At 43.8% G+C, this 21,032-nt stretch overlaps 1 protein-coding gene across 1 annotated transcript in view; it reads left to right on the forward strand.

Annotated features, from left to right (window-relative positions):
- P2RX7 (purinergic receptor P2X 7) overlaps positions 1-21,032 on the forward strand; it is a 49,846-nt gene that overhangs the window by 15,652 nt on the left and 13,162 nt on the right. Inside the window, exons 3-6 of the mRNA XM_075273542.1 lie at positions 4,087-4,158; positions 5,214-5,286; positions 7,562-7,655; positions 19,540-19,620. Of these exons, the coding sequence (XP_075129643.1) occupies positions 4,087-4,158; positions 5,214-5,286; positions 7,562-7,655; positions 19,540-19,620 (320 nt within the window). The remainder of the gene's footprint in view (positions 1-4,086; positions 4,159-5,213; positions 5,287-7,561; positions 7,656-19,539; positions 19,621-21,032) is intronic.

A 21,032-nucleotide genomic window follows, 5' to 3' on the forward strand; every position in this document is an offset into this window, starting at 1 on the left:
GCCTTTGATTTTTGTCTGGATTCCTGTGACTCATATCATTTATTGCTATGGTTTTAATGAACTGGCCCGGTTCCAGTTTATCAAGAATCCAGCAGCTAGGTTGATCTCATGATTAGGATCTACCTACATGTGGTATTTTTCCAAGCACAGCCAAGAACCACATGAGTAAAACTGACTTGATGTGATGAAGCATATGAAAACGTCCAGCAAAAAAAATGCTATGTATACAAATGTCTTTTATACTTTACAACTCTTCTTACTATTGATTATTATGTTGGTTACCTTGGTTGTCTAATCGCATTCAAATTAAAATAAGAAAATTAGAATGCTCGTCAGTCTTCTAACTATCTATCACTATTATCTTTCACTAATACAGTATATCCTCAGTGGCGGATCCAGGCTTTGTGGGGCCCTGGGCAATTGACTTTGGCAGGGCCCTACTTACCGGGGGGTCTGGGGGGTAAAAATAAAACCCTAAAACAGAATATGTTCTACTTACTGAACGTGCATGGGGATCGGGCATTCAGGATCCGACGTCATCGCCACGCCTCCTCTTCCAGCGATGTCCTCGGGTCTCGTCTAACTAGCGAACTGAAATTGATAAAAAATGGCGCGGGTGCATGCGCAGTAGCATGCTACTTCTACTACTGCTACTGCGCATGCGCCATTTTTTTTTTATCAATGTCAGTTTGCGAGTTAGACGGGACCCGAGGACATCGCTGAGAGGAGGCGTGTCTGAAGATGACGTTGGACCCTGATTGCCCCCCTACTGTGCACGTTCGGTAAGTTGAACATATTCTGTTTTAGGGTTTCATTTTAAAACGGGGGGGGGGGGGGGGGGTAGTTTTTTTTTTGTTTGTTTGTTTGTTTTTTTTAAAAACATTAAAGTTTATTGAAGGTTTTCCAAATAAATTTTTTACAATAAAGGGGAAAGGGGCAGCAGGGGGGAGAGGAGGGAAGGGGAAAAAGACCTGTGGCAACAATCCAGGTCCGAGGGGGGTGGGTGGGTAAGGGGGGTAAGCATAGACTCTGACGCAGCAGAGTCAAAATATACAAAAGTGTGAAACAGAAAATTGTCAAGCAACAGTATCAATCAAGTGCAAAGAGACAGGTACACAAGACTCAAGGACACAAACAAACAACAATCTCACAGGGGAACAGAGGGAAAGAGGGAACAGAAATCGGCGGAATAATAGAAATAGTCCCAGAGCAGCCAAGTCTGATGATGATGCCCTTCATCTGGGCGAAGCTGGGCCATTAAATTTTCCATAGTGCGTAGATGCAGGAATTCCTTCAGCCAAGAAAGGAGCGTGGGAGGGGTCTGGGGATAACAGATCTGGCAGCTACCAGCATGAACCCCAAGAGCCTGCGAACCGACCTTCTAAATTTGCACGTGAACAAGGAGAGGAGAAGAGGAGCGGGATCATTCTGTAGATCTACCCCTGTAACCTGGTGAATAACCCGCCTAACCCCTTTCCAGAAAGGGCGCAGGAGGGGGCATCCCCACCAAATGTGGGCCATCGTGCCTTGAGCAGATAGACATCTCCAGCATCTATCGGATGTGGAGGGATAAATAGCATTGAGGAGAACCGGAACTCTGTGCCATCTGGAGAGGATTTTGTAGTTCGTCTCCTGAGCTCTGCAGGATATCGAGAACTTATGACACGCAGTGAAGGCAGATGACCACACACCCAGCGGGAACGAAACCCCTAACTGCCTCTCCCAACTCCCCACAAAGGCTGGGAGAGGAGCTTCAGGATAACCCAGCAACACCTCATACAGGAGAGAGATGGTGTGGACAGGAGGGGACGAGGACAGACAGAGACAATCAAGAGGAAGTAGAGGTCTATGGAGGTCATTAGAACGTTTCAAAGAAGAGTAGAAATGGGAGAGCTGGGTAAGATGCCAACACGAGGAGACAGAATCGGGATGCAGAGAACGGGCCAACAGATCCGCACGCGGGAGAAGCGAAGAGGACAAGATGACATGCCGAAAACGGGGGACCGGATCGTCAACCAAGTGACCCAGGAAGGGGGACATACGGCACACCCCAAGTGTTTGGCGCGATACGAAAGGGAGAGGGAAGACTCTATTCTCCGTCCAGTATTTTTTGTGCAGCCAGGGGAGGGCGGTAAGAGGGAGGGGGCTCAGAGAGCCCTCCAGGGTGACCCAGAGTTTAGAACGGGAGGATACGTGTCGCAACTGCAGCCAGATAATATTTTGCGCAATCCGGGACTGCCAGGCGGGGTAGTTTTAATATAGAACAACAAAAAGGAAAAAGCCAGCTGCATTCAGGGACGGTAATTGAAAAATCCATGGAGCCGAGAAGAAGGGGCATTGCAGCCCCGAAAAGCGTTGCCTTGCACGACCAGCCTAACTCTACAGTTACTATGTAACTTTTTTATTTTTTGTACCAAATAAAAGTTAAATTTTAAGGAAATCACTGTGGATTCTTCAATTACCGTCCCTGAATGCAGCTGGCTTTTTCCTTTTTGTTGTTCTACATTACCGAGCAGAGGTTCACCCGCTAGCTGAGTCTCTTCAGAGGACGTTGAACTACAAGTTATATGGTGAGCTGAACTATACATTTTTTCTTTTGGACTGTTAGTTTTAAAGGGGTATTCCCAGCTCACATACTCAGCAGTCTTTACTGCTGTAAAATCTTTCTTCCTGGTTTCTTGCATCATTTGGTGGGCGGGGTTTCACATGCAACCTGCCGTTTAGCTCCGCCCTCAAATTCACAGCTCCGCCCACCCATATTGGACTATGAAGTACAGGCAGCAGCAACTCCATTCTGTGTTACAGTGTTACTGCCTGTCTCTGCCATAATGAACACAATTGAATTAGCTAGCCTGATAACTGGGAGAACAGATGAAAGCAGCTCCTCTCCCCTATCTGCTAACAGGAAGCTAGGTCGCGTGGTGTAGACACAGGAATAGCTAGATACACAGGCTCGCTCCCTGCACTTAGCCCCTCCTCCCTCCTCCCTGAGAGCAGCAGATACATCACTTGACTCATGAGCAGCTAAGTCAGGGCTGTGGCCACAAAGAATTGAATAAAGTAAGATAGTGGACAAACAAAGCAGTTTTGCTGAAGCAATGTATTTAGGAAAAGTCTTAAATCCATAATAACAAGCAGTATAGATAGGATCCTTGTGATGGGACAACCCCTTTAATATAACTTTACCGGTGCCTGAATAGCCTTTTTAAAGGCTATTCACGGATATGTGGGGCTCGATCAGCAAGATTTTGCTGATAGAGCCCCTTTAAGGGCCTCGCGCTTCTAACCGACAGACCCGACCTGCGTTTTGTTAGGTCCGGGCCGCGCCACTGGGTGCGGGGCCCTGAGCGGTTGCCTGGCTTGCCCAGCCCTGGATCCACCCCTGTATATCCTCACACTACTGTTTTCAGGCTACCCCCATCCTGTGGAACACCTTGCGTTTGTCGATTACCGTAGATTTGCTCCCAGTACTCATAACTTTTATGCTTGTTCACACACAGCTTTCTGCAGCAATCCTATAGCTTATATAGCTTATTCTAGGTCATAAATACTGCATAGACATAAAAGTCTAAAGTGAATTATTTTAAAAAAAAATTTTTTGGTTTAGACAGTTTGTGATGTTACAAAATGTAACATGTTACATGTGTGTCTATGTATAAATGAGTCTTAAATGACTGTTGTACTTTTAACACAGTTTACATAAATAATTTAATACATGTTATCAGAGAAAATACATCTTTCTCCATTTATTGTATTCCTTTCCTCATCATTCCTAACATGTAAACTCTTTACTCACTCTTACATCTTTGCTAAATCCATCACCTAACAGAGTGGCACTGTTAGTTAGCAGAGAGATCAGATTACATTATGCCCATAGAAATCGATGGAGGACAAAGGGAGAATGAGTTTTAGCCCAGTGAGAATGAAGCAGAAACACAGACAAATGTTTTTCTATCCAAACCAACATGCCTTGTTCATGTTTAATGTCTTCCATACTCCTTCAAAGTGAGTGAGTAAGAGAGCGAATTAGGGAGCAAAAGCTGCTTATATGTCAAAGCATTGTTTTATTATCTTTTCTTTTTTCAGGGTGGTTCCTCATTTTTTGTAATAACCAATATTGTAAACACAGAAAATCAAAAACAAGACATTTGTGCAGAGGTAAGATTATCCTACTACTTCTACCTTTTTGGTTTGACTATTATTATTATTATTATTATTATTATTATTATTATTATTATTTGTCTAAAACTAATATAAAATCTACTTTGGTTACCTATTAATTTTGGTAGACTTTATTATAATTTAACTTGTTTCGAAGGTTGCTGGTTGCTTTACCCTCTTCCTGATGTTTTCCCTTTCCCTCCCTCTTTTGCGTCTTCCTGGTCTTTGTCTCCCCTGTGTGTTTTCTTGCTTGTTGGTTTCTTATACTTACCTGAAGCTATTAGTTTTATGATCTTGCATACCTAGGCCCTTGCACTCTTGTCAGTATATCATGCCCTAAACTGCTGGAGGGGTCTTCCCCTGGCCTTTTGTTCATTGGCGGGGCCTGCGTGCCTTGTACCTTTTTGTTTTCTTTATATTGTGTTCCTTTTTGGGGGGTTTTCCTTTTCTTCCCTTTCTTATTTTTTATTGTTATAAAAAAAACCTTAATAAACTTTGATTACACTTAATTTAATTGTTTCCTCTATTACTCATTTATTTACTATTATAGAGCACACACCCTATATTGTATTTATACAGGTCAGTAGACAACACCACACCCAAGGAATAAGGCGAGTAGAAGCTTCATAAATTGTGGAGGATCCTGTAGTGATAGTAACCTACACAATTGAACCGCAATGAAAGCAGAACATTAGCTCTAACGTATCCCTATCTCATATCCCTAATTCTTCTATGAGGTCAACCTTTTAGAACAGTCACTTGACCTGCCCTAAGGGTTACTGTAGAAAAGTATGCTTTAGTCATAATGAACCTCCATTACTTGTTGTTTTAGAATGTGCTGACCTTATTCACTGACAATAGTGTTATCCAGAAACACATTGACCTGAGTAAATGCATGAGTGCTTTGTAACTTGTAATGCTATTGATGCTCATGTATTAATAAGTTACTATAAGTTACATTCAAATAAATTTTGGAATTGAATGGTATTATGTGAGTATAATTCTGTAATGAAATCATTGCACAGCTTAATATACTGTCCCCTTCTTTGTAGTATCCAAAACGGAAAACTATTTGTTCCCAAGATGATATCTGTAAGAAAGGTCACACTGACACGTATAGTAATGGTATGGTATGTCTGTCCTTGCTTTTTCCTATGCTTTTGCTATCAGTCAACTAATGTGAAGGGAATGTCTTACCTAGTTTTTTTGCCATTAGTTAAAACTAGATAGTGAAACCTATATTCTAATCTGTTTTTATATCAACCACATGGACCATAGGAACCTGTAGTCTTCCCTTTACAGAAAATTGTTCTGCCCACTTTTGGATAAAATGTTGTCAAATACCCAAATATGATATGTCTAAAGGGAGCGTATTAATTGAAACTAATTTCATCCATATAGTAAAATATTTTTTCTCCTCTGTGTTTTAATGATCTGTTTTTTTGTTTTTTTTACATGATTATGGAGCTACCATTTTACCTGAGCATTCAGACACCATAGAAACCTGTAGTTTGGAGATAAATCAATGGGTAAAATCTTGTGTAAACTGTATGGTAAAAGCCACCAAATTTTACAGCAACATTTGCAAGATTTGGTGCATTTGTGTTCACACAAGATTATTTTCAAAAGTGTTGGAGTGGGTTTAACAGGAGGGGGCAAAATTACAATAATATACACCAGAGACTGTATAAGTTATAGCTCAAATACATACCAGATCCTAGCTGATGTAGTTTTGAGTCTTTGTCACCTGGAGTACATTTGTATGTCTTGTAATGTATTAGGTGCACTCTAACACCCAGAGGATCAGAATTAGCATGTGAAATGCCAATCTTGATACATCTTTCACAATAAAGGGGCGTTCACACTTGCACCCATGTCCGTCCGCCGGGTGTCCCTGGGGAAACTGCATAGGGAACGGCTTCCCGTCGGTCATTTTTAAACCCATTAATTTGAATGGGTTTTAAAAGCAAACTGCCATTAATGGGTTTTAAAACTGACCGACGGGACTCCGTCACCTATGCAGTTTTTCTGGGGAATAGGATGGAGACCCAGTGGGCAGACACGGGCGCAAGTGTGAACGCCCCCTAACATTCTCTGTGACCTGTACAGAGGTGAATATGCAGGAAGGGGTGAGGAAGAGTTGAGCTGTGACTATTACCTAATATCCGTGGTGTGATTCTGTGTTATCTATATGTAACTTACTTTCCAATTTCTCTGCAGTGGGGTATACAAAATGTAATAATAATCATATTTTACTGTTTCTGCAACAAACGCTCTAAAATTACAATAAAATGAATGAGAGTCATGGTGCTTGCAGCTGAGCTTGGCTGCAGCAGTCATGTGCTATCCTTTTGCAAACAAAGGGAAGACCTCTGGAGCATCTGTGTTGGATCACAACGTCCATAACACATTCATAACAACATTTGCTTGTGTTAAGAACTATCCTGTTTTTGGATGCACTAATATCAGATTTTTATGTTCTGGTTTTTTTTACTCCCAAGTCTCCTGATTATAATAACTAATAATTCCTATGTGGGAGGTTTTTGTACCAAGATATATAACAGTGAGAAAGTTTCCTAGAGTAGGAGGTGAGGTTATGAGACTTTATGCCGGCTTGAAAGAACACAAGATTCTTGCTATTATAAGTAAACAATATTTATAGACAGTATTCCTCATGTTATAACAATTGTTAATTGAGAACGTTGCAACTTAAGACCAGAATTTTGTGTAAATTAGTAATTGGTTATACAGCCCCCAAATGTCATTCTGAGGATAAAAAAAACACCAAACTAGCATATGACTAATACAGACAGGCTATGTTCACATCTGCGTCTGAGTCTGTCTAAAATTGTGGACAGAAATGTCCTGTACGCACGTCACTTTAGTCGGGTGACGTGACATTATAGTCAGATCACTTGGGATCCGTTGACATTAAAATGATTCATATTTATTGTTGACCTGTTTTTCTAGTCCTAAAATATAGCAGAACACATCCTAAATCACTTTCTTGAGCTTCTTCAGGGCCCTCTGCAAAGGGGAAAGCAGTAGAGAACATGTAGTACTGCACTATACTGTTTTACTAGGTAAATGCCTTGCTGATTGGCAGTATTATCCTCTTGTTGCATGTGCCATGGATCCAGATTGTCTGCAGCTTTCTACTGTCTGTTAAATGTAGTTTCTTGTTACAGTGGACCAGAATAGATTATTTTACTGTATTCTGAAAATATTGTAACTGGAGGCCATTGTAATTTGAAGGATCACTGTATATGTAATTTTAAGAGTCCCCTATCTTTATTTCAATAACAAATAAGAAAGGGAATCTGTTCATAAATGCAGGTGTTTTATTGGCTTTGTATATAATCACACTATGCAGATAACTTTCTTAGTATATATCTTTCAGGAATTCAAACTGGCCTCTGTGTAGTGTACAACTCAACTCATAAGACATGTCAAGTCAAAGCATGGTGCCCAGTAGAGTCCAAGAGCACTCCAGAGTAAGTCCTTGTTTCTAATCCTCTTATCTTGACATTTTAGCTACAGTATAGGCTTCACCACTAGCTGTAATTCTCTCACAATAGTACATTGTGTATACTGTACTCATGAAACTGAAGGGAGGTCTTCTGACAATGACATCTCTGTCTATCATATAATGATATTCCAGCATTTTCTTGTTTACAAGTTGTAGCATAGACCATAGATAGAATGAATATATCTTGTAGTCTATGAATAGTATCTGGACGTTACAGATGTGTTCTTCACATACATTTTTCCTTTTTGTCTGAGTGTACATTATGATCACTATATTTGCCTTTACCGCGTCCCATTAAACCCATTAGACCAGATATAAATAGTTTTGGAGCTGCTGTAGTTGTGAACTTGCGTGACTCCATAGTCTGCCCAGCAGATATTCGTGTATGCGTCACTTTTTTGTAACAAAGGAATGATTTTGTGATTTTGATGGAAAATGTGAAGAGGGAAAAAGTATTTCTACTCAATAGAATATTCTGAGTCATCATATCATAAATACATAAAACATCAGGGGCGACATTTCTTTTTGTCTTAGCTATAATGTGTAATTTTGCATTTGTCTGTGTAAGGGCTGAGATTCGTGATGAGTCTTACTTAGAAATGAAATATTTCTTCATTTTTAGTCACATAAAATTGTATACATGGAGCTAGGTATTTCTTAGAGATTATACATCTAGATATACTTTAGACGCAATTACTTCAAAAAGCTTTCCTCTTATATAACAGCTATTAAAACCAAACAAAAAGAGAAATTGTGACTGGGATACCAGAGTAATCAAAATACAAAAACTTTATTAGACAAATCGTTTTAAAAGTTATATAAGGGAGGACAGCATACCAACAGAATGGAGGGCCGACGCAGGTAAGTATAAAAAAGTATACACGTGGGTAAGTATGTAAATAACCCCCCACCCCCACCCCGGAAGAAGGTTAGCGCCGAAACACGCGTAGGGGATCTTTGGAGCTCCGTCTCTGCCTGGTAATGTTTTACCTGTTACTTTGACACCATGGGCTTTGTTTCTGACTTAGTAATGGCTACTTGTTAGGTCACTGCTTTCTCATTGTCATTGTTGTTTACTAGTCATCATGCACTTTGCTTTTTATACAACTCCATACTGTATCATGTTCCATCTCTAGATGCATATTTCTTGACATCACATGCATCCTATTTGGCCATATTTATAATGTAACTATACATATAAGTCGGCACCATTGTGACACTTGCCTATAGAATTGTTATATGCTGCTGTTCAATATATAATGTCATTTTATATGATGTCTATAGGATATATCTAGTGTAATCTTTGTTTTGCTGACTTCTTGGCATATTGTCTGGATGTATACTCAGTCACACATTATTGCCATTATTTACATACTTACCCATGTGTATACTCCTTTTTCCTGCGTCGGCCCTCCATTCTGTTGATATGTAGAGATGAGCGAACAGTGTTCTATCGAACTCATGTTCGATCGGATATTAGGCTGTTCGGCATGTTCGAATCGAATCGAACACCGCGTGGTAAAGTGCGCCATTACTCGATTCCCCTCCCACCTTCCCTGGCGCCTTTTTTGCTCCAATAACAGCGCAGGGTAGGTGGGACAGGAACTACGACACCGGTGACGTTGAAAAAAGTAGGCAAAACCCATTGGCTGCCGAAAACATGTGACCTCTAATTTAAAAGAACAGCGACGCCCAGCTTCGCGTCATTCTGAGCTTGCAATTCACCGGGGACGGAGGTTTCCGTCCAGTTAGCTAGGGCTTAGATTCTGGGTAGGCAGGGACAGGCTAGGATAGGAAGGAGAAGACAACCAACAGCTCTTATAAGAGCTAAATTCCAGGGAGAAGCTTGTCAGTGTAACGTGGCACTGACGGGCTCAATCGCCGCAACCCAGCTTTCCCAGGATCCTGAATGGAATACACTGTCAGTGTATTCCCGTATACCCGATATATACCCCCGATACCCGTTCCAACGGTGTGCCCCCCCACCTTCACCCCAGAAATACCCTGCAAGTCCCCTAGCAATAGAATTGGGGCTATATACACCCACTATTTTTGCTACTGCCATATAGTGCCATTGTTTCACTGGGAATTCAAAGAATATATTGGGCTTACATATAACTTCAATTCCAGGGAGAAGCTTGTCAGTGTAACGTGGCACTGACGGGCTCAATCGCCGCAACCCAGCTTTCCCAGGATCCTGAATGGAACACACTGACAGTGTATTCCCGTATACCCCATATATACACCCCAAATCCCCGTTCCAACGGTGTGCCCCCCCACCTTCACCTCAGAAATACCCTGCAAGTCCCCTAGCAATAGAATTGGGGCTATATACACCCACTATTTTTGCTACTGGTATATAGTGCCATTGTCTGACTGGGAATTCAAAGAATATATTGGGGTTACGTGCACCCACAATTTTTGCTACTGGTATATAGTGCCATTGTCTCACTGGGAATTCAAAGAATATATTGGGGTTACGTGCACCCACAATTTTTGCTACTGGTATATAGTGCCATTGTCTGACTGGGAATTCAAAGAATATATTGGGGTTACAAATGCCCTCATTTCTTGCTACTGCCATATAGTGCCAGTTTCTGACTGGTAATTCAAAGAATATATTGGGGTTATAAATACCCTCATTTCTTGCTACTGGTATATAGTGCCATTGTCTGACTGGGAATTCAAAGAATATATTGGGGTTACAAATACCCTCATTTCTTGCTACTGCCATATAGTGCCAGTTTCTGACTGGTAATTCAAAGAATATATTGGGGTTATAAATACCCTCATTTCTTGCTACTGGTATATAGTGCCATTGTCTGACTGGGAATTCAAAGAATATATTGGGGTTACAAATACCCTCATTTCTTGCTACTGCCATATAGTGCCAGTTTCTGACTGGTAATTCAAAGAATATATTGGGGTTACGTGCACCCACAATTTTTGCTACTGGTATATAGTGCCATTGTCTGACTGGGAATTCAAAGAATATATTGGGGTTACAAATACCCTCATTTCTTGCTACTGCCATATAGTGCCAGTTTCTGACTGGTAATTCAAAGAATATATTGGGGTTACGTGCACCCACAATTTTTGCTACTGGTATATAGTGCCATTGTCTGACTGGGAATTCAAAGAATATATTGGGGTTATAAATACCCTCATTTCTTGCTACTGGTATATAGTGCCATTGTCTGACTGGGAATTCAAAGAATATATTGGGGTTACGTGCACCCACAATTTTTGCTACTGGTATATAGTGCCATTGTCTCACTGGGAATTCAAAGAATATATTGGGGTTACGTGCACCCACAATTTTTGCTACTGGTATATAGTGCCATTGTCTGACTGGGAATTCAAAGAATATATTGGGGTTACAAATACCCTCATTTCTTGCTACTGGTATATAGTGCCATTGTCTGACTGGGAATTCAAAGAATATATTGGGGTTACAAATACCCTCATTTCTTGCTACTGCCATATAGTGCCAGTTTCTGACTGGTAATTCAAAGAATATATTGGGGTTACGTGCACCCACAATTTTTGCTACTGGTATATAGTGCCATTGTCTGACTGGGAATTCAAAGAATATATTGGGGTTACAAATACCCTCATTTCTTGCTACTGCCATATAGTGCCAGTTTCTGACTGGTAATTCAAAGAATATATTGGGGTTACGTGCACCCACAATTTTTGCTACTGGTATATAGTGCCAATTTCTAACTGGGAATTCAAAATGCACAAGGCTCCCGGAAAGGGACGTGGACGAGGCCGTGGACGAGGTTGGGGGAATGGTTCTGGGGAGCAAGGTAGCAGTGAAGCCACAGGGCGTCCCGTGCCTACTCCTGTGGGGCAGCAAGCATTGCGCCACTCCACAGTGCCAGGGTTGCTTGCCACATTAACTAAACTGCAGGGTACAAACCTTAGTAGGCCCGAGAATCAGGAACAGGTCTTGCAATGGCTGTCAGAGAACGCTTACAGCACATTGTCCAGCAGCCAGTCAGACTCTGCCTCCTCTCCTCCTATTACCCAACAGTCTTGTCCTCCTTCCTCCCAAAATTCCCAAGCTTCACAGAACAATAACCCCAACTGTCCCTGCTCCCCAGAGCTGTTCTCCGCTCCTTTCATTGTCCCTCAACCTGCCTCTCCACGTCACGATTCCATGAACCTAACAGAGGAGCATCTGTGTCCAGATGCTCAAACACTAGAGTCTCCTCCATCTCCGTTCGATTTGGTGGTGGATGACCAGCAACCCACCCTCATCGACGACGATGTGACGCAGTTGCCGTCAGGGCATCCAGTTGACATGCGCATTGTGCGGGAGATGGAGATGAGACAGGAGTTGGAAGAGGAAGTGGTGGATGATGAGGACACTGACCCGACCTGGACAGGGGGGATGTCAAGCGGGGAAAGTAGTGTGGATGTTGAGGCAGGTGCAGCACCAAAAAGGGTAGCTAGAGGCAGAGGTCAGCAGCTTAGGCGAAGCCAGGCCACACCCGGAATCTCCCAAGATGTTCCAGTTCATACCCAGCCCCGAAAAACTCCCACCTCGAGGGCACGTTTCTCGAAGGTGTGGAGTTTTTTCAAGGAATGCGCCGAGGACAGATATAGTGTTGTCTGCACAATTTGCCTCTCGAAATTGATTAGGGGCTCTGAGAAGAGCAACCTGTCCACCACTTCAATGCGCCGTCATTTGGAATCCAAGCACTGGAATCAGTGGCAGGCAGCAACGGCAGGACAAAGGCCGCCTGCCGTTCACGCCACTGCCACTGCCTCTGCCACTGCCTCTGCCTCTGCCACTGCCACTGCTGACTGTGCTGGCGATGCACTCCATAGGACGAGCCAGGACACCACTTCATCTGCCTCCGCCACTTTGTTGACTTCTCCCTCATCCTCCCCTGTTCCTGTCTTATCTCCTTCTCCTTCACCATCAAAGGCACCATCAGGCGCTTCTTTACAACAACCCACCATCTCTCAGACATTGGAGCGGCGGCAGAAATACACTGCTAACCACCCACACGCGCAAGCCTTGAACGCCAACATCGCTAAACTGCTGGCCCAGGAGATGTTGGCGTTCCGGCTTGTTGAAACTCCCGCCTTCCTGGACCTGATGGCAACTGCGGCACCTCGCTATGCCGTCCCTAGCCGTCACTACTTCTCCCGGTGTGCCGTCCCCGCCTTGCACCAGCACGTGTCACTCAACATCAGGCGGGCCCTTAGTTCCGCGCTTTGCACAAAGGTCCACTTGACCACCGACGCGTGGACAAGTGCATGCGGACAGGGACGCTACATTTCACTGACGGCACACTGGGTGAATGTAGTTGAGGCTGGGACTGCTTCCCAAACTGGCCCGGTGTACCTCGTCTCCCCGCCTAACATTCCTGGCAGGGACACGAGAAGAACACCCCCCTCCTCCTCCTCTACCGCCTCCTCCTCCGCCACCGCCTCCTCCTTCGCCACCGCCTCCTCCTCCGCTGTTAGATTGACCCCAGCTACGAGTTGGAAACGTTGCAGCACTGGCATTGGTAGACGTCAGCAGGCTGTGCTGAAGCTGATCAGCTTGGGGGACAGACAGCACACTGCCTCCGAGGTGAGGGATGCCCTCCTCGATGAGACGGCAATATGGTTTGAGCCGCTGCACCTGGGCCCAGGCATGGTCGTTTGTGATAACGGCCGGAACCTGGTAGCAGCTCTGGAGCTTGCCGGACTCCAACATGTTCCATGCCTGGCCCACGTCTTCAACCTAGTGGTGCAACGTTTCCTAAAGAGCTACCCCAATGTTCCAGAGCTACTGGTGAAAGTGCGGCGCATGTGCGCCCACGTTCGCAAGTCGACAGTAGCCGCTGCTAGCTTAAAATCTCTCCAGCAACGCCTGCATGTGCCACAACACCGGCTTTTGTGCGACGTCCCCACACGCTGGAACTCAACGTTTCAGATGTTGAATAGAGTGGTTGAGCAGCAGAGACCTTTGATGGAATACCAGCTACAAAACCCTAGGGTGCCACAAAGTCAGCTGCCTCAGTTTCACATCCATGAGTGGCCATGGATGAGAGACCTTTGTGACATCCTACGGGTCTTTGAGGAGTCCACAAGGAGGGTGAGCTCTGAGGATGCGATGGTGAGCCTTACAATCCCGCTCTTGTGTGTTCTGAGAGAATCCCTGATTGACATCAGGGATAACTCAGATCACACAGAGGAGTTAGGGATAGCATCCGATCCGTCACAGCTGGAGAGTAGGTCCACACATCTGTCCGCTTCACTGCGTTTAATGGAGGAGGAGGAGGAGGAAGAAGAGTTGTCCGATGATGTGATGGTGATACAGGAGGCTTCCGGGCAACTTCGAATCGTCCCATTGTTGCAGCGCGGATGGGTAGACATGGAGGATGAGGAGGAAATGGAGATTGAACTTTCCGGTGGGGCCAGAGGAGTCATGCCAACTAACACTGTGGCAGACATGGCTGAGTTCATGTTGGGGTGCTTTACAACCGACAAGCGTATGGTCAAAATCATGGAGGACAACCAGTACTGGATCTTTGCTATCCTTGACCCCCGGTATAAAAACAACATCTCGTCTTTTATTTCGGTAGAGGGGAGGGCCAATCGCATCAATGCTTGCCACAGGCAATTGGTGCAGAATATGATGGAGATGTTTCCAGCATGTGACGTTGGCGGCAGGGAGGGCAGTTCCTCCAGTAGGCAACCAAGTTCTCACCGGTCCACACAAACGAGGGGCACACTGTCTAAGGTCTGGGACACCTTGATGGCACCCCCTCGCCAAAGTGCCGCCACGGAGGGTCCTAGTGTCACCAGGCGTGAGAAGTATAGGCGCATGTTGCGGGAATACCTTTCCGACCACAGCCCTGTCCTCTCCGACCCCTCTGCACCCTACACGTATTGGGTGTCGAAGTTGGACCTGTGGCTTGAACTTGCCCTATATGCCTTGGAGGTGCTGTCCTGTCCTGCCGCCAGCGTCCTATCTGAGAGGGTGTTCAGTGCAGCCGGTGGCATCATCACTGACAAGCGCACCCGTCTGTCAGCTGAGTGCGCCGACCGGCTCACTTTGATAAAAATGAACCACCACTGGATAGAGCCTTCATTTTTGTGCCCACCTGTGTAAAGCACCCCAACATGAAACTCCATGTCTGTACTCAACCTCTCCAATTCCTCCGCATCCTCATACTCATCCACCGTAAGCGTTGCACAATTCTGCTAATACTAGGCTCCCTCCACCCTGATTTCCCCCAACTCTGCTGGTTAGAGGCTCCCTCCACCCTGATTTCCACCAACTCTGCTGGTTAGAGGCTCCCTCCACCCTGCTTTCCCACAACTCTGCTGGTTAGAGGCTCCCTCCACCCTGCTTTCCCACAACTCTGCTGGTTAGAGGCTCCCTCTACCCTGCTTTCCCACAACTCTGCTGGTTAGAGGCTCCCTCCACCCTGATTTCCACCAACTCTGCTGGTTAGAGGCTCCCTCCACCATGAATTTGCCCAAACTGGGCTGTTTAGAGGCTCCCTCCACCATGAATTGGTCCAAACTGGGGTTTTTAGAGGCTCCCTCCACCATGAATTGGTCCAAACTGGGCTGTTTAGAGGCTCCCTCCACCATGAATTGGTCCAAACTGGGGTTTTTAGAGGCTCCCTCCACCATGAATTGGTCCAAACTGGGCTGTTTAGAGGCTCCCTCCACCATGAATTGGTCCAAACTGGGGTTTTTAGAGGCTCCCTCCACCATGAATTGGTCCAAACTGGGGTTTTAAGAGGCTCCCTCCACCATGAATTGGTCCAAACTGGGCTGTTTAGAGGCTCCCTCCACCATGAATTGGTCCAAACTGGGGTTTTTAGAGGCTCCCTCCACCATGAATTGGTCCAAACTGGGCTGGTTAGAGGCTCCCTCCACCATGAATTGGTCCAAACTGGGCTGTTTAGAGGCTCCCTCCACCATGAATTGGTCCAAACTGGGGTTTTTAGAGGCTCCCTCCACCATGACTTGGTCCAAACTGGGGTTTTTAGAGGCTCCCTCCACCATGAATTTGCCCAAACTGGGCTGTTTAGAGGCTCCCTCCACCATGAATTGGTCCAAACTGGGGTTTTTAGAGGCTCCCTCCACCATGAATTGGTCCAAACTGGGCTGTTTAGAGGCTCCCTCCACCATGAATTGGTCCAAACTGGGGTTTTTAGAGGCTCCCTCCACCATGAATTGGTCCAAACTGGGGTTTTTAGCGGCTCCCTCCACCATGAATTTGCCCAAACTGGGCTGTTTAGAGGCTCCCTCCACCATGAATTGGTCCAAACTGGGCTGGTTAGAGGCTCCCTCCACCATGAATTTGCCCAAACTGGGCTGTTTAGAGGCTCCCTCCACCATGAATTTGCCCAAACTGGGCTGTTTAGAGGCTCCCTCCACCATGAATTGGTCCAAACTGGGGTTTTTAGAGGCTCCCTCCACCATGAATTGGTCCAAACTGGGGTTTTTAGAGGCTCCCTCCACCATGAATTGGTCCAAACTGGGCTGTTTAGAGGCTCCCTCCACCATGAATTGGTCCAAACTGGGGTTTTTAGAGGCTCCCTCCACTATGAATTGGTCCAAACTGGGGTTTTTAGAGGCTCCCTCCACCATGAATTTGCCCAAACTGGGCTGTTTAGAGGCTCCCTCCACCATGAATTTGTCCAAACTGAGCTGTTTAGAGGCTCCCTCCACCATGAATTGGTCCAAACTGGGGTTTTTAGAGGCTCCCTCCACCATGAATTGGTCCAAACTGGGGGTTTTTAGAGGCTCCCTCCACCATGAATTTGCCCAAACTGGGCTGTTTAGAGGCTCCCTCCATCATGAATTGGTCCAAACTGGGGTTTTTAGAGGCTCCCTCCACCATGAATTGGTCCAAACTGGGGTTTTTAGAGGCTCCCTCCACCATGAATGGGTGCAAACTGGGGTTTTTAGAGGCTCCCTCCACCATGAATTTGCCCAAACTCTGCTGGTTAGAGGCTCAATCCACCCTGATTTTCGAAACAAATGTTGGTGCCAACCTCAACTTACTACAAGGGCCAAATTCACTGCTGGTGACAAGCTCTCCTCACTGCAAGTGCCAAATACACATGTTTCAAGGTGTTTTCCTACTGTCAGAGAGGTGGTATTGAGTGTGTAAAGTGTGTAGTTGTTAGGCTGTGATGTTGGGGTAATAGAGGGTCTTTGGTGTGTTAGATGCCCCCAGACATGCTTCCCCTGCTGTCCCAGTGTCATTCCAGAGGTGTTGGCATCATTTCCTGGGGTGTCATAGTGGACTTGGTGACCCTCCAGACACGGATTTGGGTTTCCCCCTTAACGAGTATCTGTTCCCCATAGACTATAATGGGGTTCGAAACCCGTTCGAACACACGAACATTGAGCGGCTGTTCGAATCGAATTTCGAACCTCGAACATTTTAGTGTTCGCTCATCTCTATTGATATGCTGTCCTTTGTGATGGATCGAATTCATCAACCAGGGTCGGCTCTAGGTTCTTGTGGGCCCCTGGAGCCCCTGTTTTAAAACGATTTGTCTAATAAAGTTTTTGTATTTTGATTACTCTGGTGTCCCAGTCACAATTTCTCTTTTTGTTTGGTTGTAATGCTTCTGTGACTACTGGGACCAACTAGTTACTTGATCCTTTATTTAGGGAAACTATATTTTGCAATAATGTTGTGATTCCCCTTCCTTTACTATGATTGTTCTGTATATAACAGCTATTATAAATGAACCAAAAGTCATAAAACATAGCTTTTAATCATCAACTCTCTAAAAATTCTCATTAGACTGTATACTATGACATATTAAAAGCCCAGGAATTGCTGGTGGAGCTTATCCCCTGAGACAAAACTGAACACAGCAGGGAATTAATGGGGGGGTTTCATAACCTTCCCAATCAGTAACTACCATCATATCCAATGACAAAGCCTTTCTATGAATTGACATGTTAGTTCACCAGTGTGCTCTGACAGTGGGGAATCCATTTTTTTTCTAGCTTGACACAAAGTCGGACCTGCAGGACTTTGTGTTCGCCTAAAGAAAATGGTTTCCCGGCGGACACCGGCAGTCACCTTTACAAACCCATTCAAGTGAATGGGTTTTAAAGCTGACCTCTGGGTTTCCATCCTCTGTCCAGTTTCGCAGGAGCTGAAGACGGAAACCAGACGGAATGCACAAACTGACAACGGGCGCAAGTGTGTACAAAGCATAAACTGTATTGTTTTTAACAGTGGCCATGTGATGTAATTACAGCCGTGTCTTATACACTTTTATGGGACTAGACTGTAATCACATCACACAATCGCTACAAACAGTGTGCATTGAAGGGGTCACTGTACTTGCACATGCACCATGGCCCCTTTAAACAGCTATTCAGTGGGGGTCCCAGGTATCAGAACCTCAGTGATCTCATATTGATCTATCCTGAGGATAAATCATCAATAAAAATGAGCTTGTAAACCCTTTTAATAAAGACCAAGTACCTCCTAAATTTAATATTGCTCAATAGTTCCCTTATATTATGCCTCTCAGATAAATACTGCTCCCAATGACCTCTTATATAAATAAGACTTTTATAAGACATTTTCATTGCTTAGTTTGAAAACCCCTGATGAAACCTACAGCAATAATTGACAGGTTGTGGGTTTAAAATTCTGCCCCAAAAATCATATTGCGGCCCATTTGTCCCCAGCTTTAGAGTATGTTCACACATAACATGTAATGTAAATATATTTAAAGCTGAAAATCGCTTCAATAAATAGTCCTGTTTCTGCAAAATATGCATGGATTATGGCAAGCCCCGATCAGATGAACTGGACAGTCTCAATTTTTTTTTTTTCAAAATTTTTCTCTTTCATTATTGGTAAATTCTAGAACCTGCTAGTAAATTGTAACATTTACCTTACTGTGATCACACAAGAATATGTGCAGACAATGTAAAGTACTGGTATTTTCTCACAATACAAAAATTTGTTTGTATTGTATTTTCGATTCCAAAAAATGATTTTGTTGTGGAAACTAGGTTTTCATGTAAGTCACTTTCCAGACAATTTCTCTAATTATTTTTGTATGGTTGTGGCCCACCCTAATGCAAACATTTTTTACATTGTAAAAGGAGCTATCCACTTTCTAATAATGATGGCCTATCCTTAAGGTGGCCATCAATATTATATTTGCAGGCATCCAACAGCCAGGGCCCCTGCAGATCAGCTGTTCTGGGACAACAATGTTTAGAAGCCATAAACAATATATTGGTGACTTGAGGTACTGAAGCACATTGAAGTCCAAGGGACATCTCTGCTGTACCTAAAGCTTCCACTGCACAAATTATAGCTAGTGAGGAACATGGCTTCCGGCATGTAAACATAACTGAGAGCTGCACCATCTCTAAACAGCTGATCACCAGAGGTCCAATAGCTGGGGATAGGATAGACCATCAATATTATAGAGTGGATAACCCCTTTAGGTTAAGGCTCCACATAGCAGGCCAAGCAAAAAAAGCGATATGGGAAAAACTATGGCGGCAACGAATCCCCATTTTTTCTGCAGCACTTTTCACAGAAAGTCTGCATAGGTTTCCTGTGCAGACTTTCTGCTCCGTTATACATGTAGAGAAACCATTGGCGTTTCCGTAGGTATAATTGACATGCTGCGATTTCCAAAACTGTAAGAATTCTAGAATTTTTTTTTTATATAGATAATAAATCTTTAAAATAAACCTTTAAAAATGTATTCAAAATACATTTTTTTGGCGACACTCTTCTTTTAATTTCAAGAAATGTTTATGATTTGTAACATGATGCTTACCAGATAGTTGGGTGCAATAAAGTCTTATTTCTTTACTCCTAGACCTGCCATTTTGGCAAGTGCTGAAAATTTCACAGTTTTGATAAAGAACACAATCCATTTTGCTACCTTTGGTTTCACAAGGTAGGTCAAAGTAACTCTGTTTTTTGCTTTGTTAAAAAAAAAAAAACATTGGAGAGAGTCGGGTACCAGCAAACTTGATATCAAACCACCTATAGTGCAAGGTAGGAGACATCAGTAACCTATTTACCTATTCTCAGATCCCTTTCTCGCCACTGTGATCTCACTATATTGTATGCAGAGCATTTTGTTTCTGCTATTGGCACCAACACATTTAGTACTGTCGCTGGTTCAGCACCAGGTGGACTCTGCATTAGAATTTATAGCTAAACAATGCTTACAACTGAATTCATTTACAGTACATATGAGAAGATGACATGGGCATCATTTTTGTAGTATTGCAGTACAAGTAGTTTCCTTTTGTCACAACCCTTTTGGTATTTAAAATCTGTCATCACATCCTAAACACACTGTCATTGATTTGTATAGAGTACACAAAGATTATATTCATAGTATTAGTATTTGTTGTGTGTACAGTCCTATGAAAAAGTTTGGGCACCCCTATTAATCTTAATCATTTTTAGTTCTAAATATTTTGGTGTTTGCAACAGCCATTTCAGTTTGATATATCTAATAACTGATGGACACAGTAATATTTCAGGATTGAAATGAGGTTTATTGTACTAACAGAAAATGCGCAATATGCATTAAGCCAAAATATGACCGGTGCAAAAGTATGGGCACCCTTATCATTTTATTGATTTGAATACTCCTAACTACTTTTTACTGACTTACTGAAGCACAAAATTGGTTTTGTAACCTCAGTGAGCTTTGAACTTCATAGCCAGGTGTATCCAATCATGAGAAAAGGTATTTAAGGTGGCCAATTGCAAGTTGTTCTACTATTTGAATCTCCTCTGAAGAGTGGCATCATGGGCTACTCAAAACAACTCTCAAATGATCTGAAAACAAAGATTGTTCAACATAGTTGTTCAGCGGAAGGATACAAAAAGCTGTCTCAGAGATTTAACCTGTCAGTTTCCACTGTGAGGAACATAGTAAGGAAATGGAAGACCACAGGGACAGTTCTTGTTAAGCCCAGAAGTGGCAGGCCAAGAAAAATATCAGAAAGGCAGAGAAGAAGAATGGTGAGAACAGTCAAGGACAATCCACAGACCACCTCCAAAGAGCTGCAGCATCATCTTGCTGCAGATGGTGTCACTGTGCATCGGTCAACTATACAGCGCACTTTGCACAAATAGAAGCTGTATGGGAGAGTGATGAGAAAGAAGCCGTTTCTGCACGTACGCCACAAATAGAGTTGCCTGAGGTATGAAAAAGCACATTTGGACAAGGCAGCTTCATTTTGGAAATAAAAATTGAGTTGTTTGGTTATAAAAAAAAGGCGTTATGCATGGCGTCCAAAAAGAAACAGCATTCCAAGAAAAACACATGCTACCCACTGTAAAATTTGG

This window comes from Leptodactylus fuscus, chromosome 1 (assembly GCF_031893055.1).
Source record: "Leptodactylus fuscus isolate aLepFus1 chromosome 1, aLepFus1.hap2, whole genome shotgun sequence".
Lineage (NCBI taxonomy): Eukaryota > Metazoa > Chordata > Amphibia > Anura > Leptodactylidae > Leptodactylus > Leptodactylus fuscus.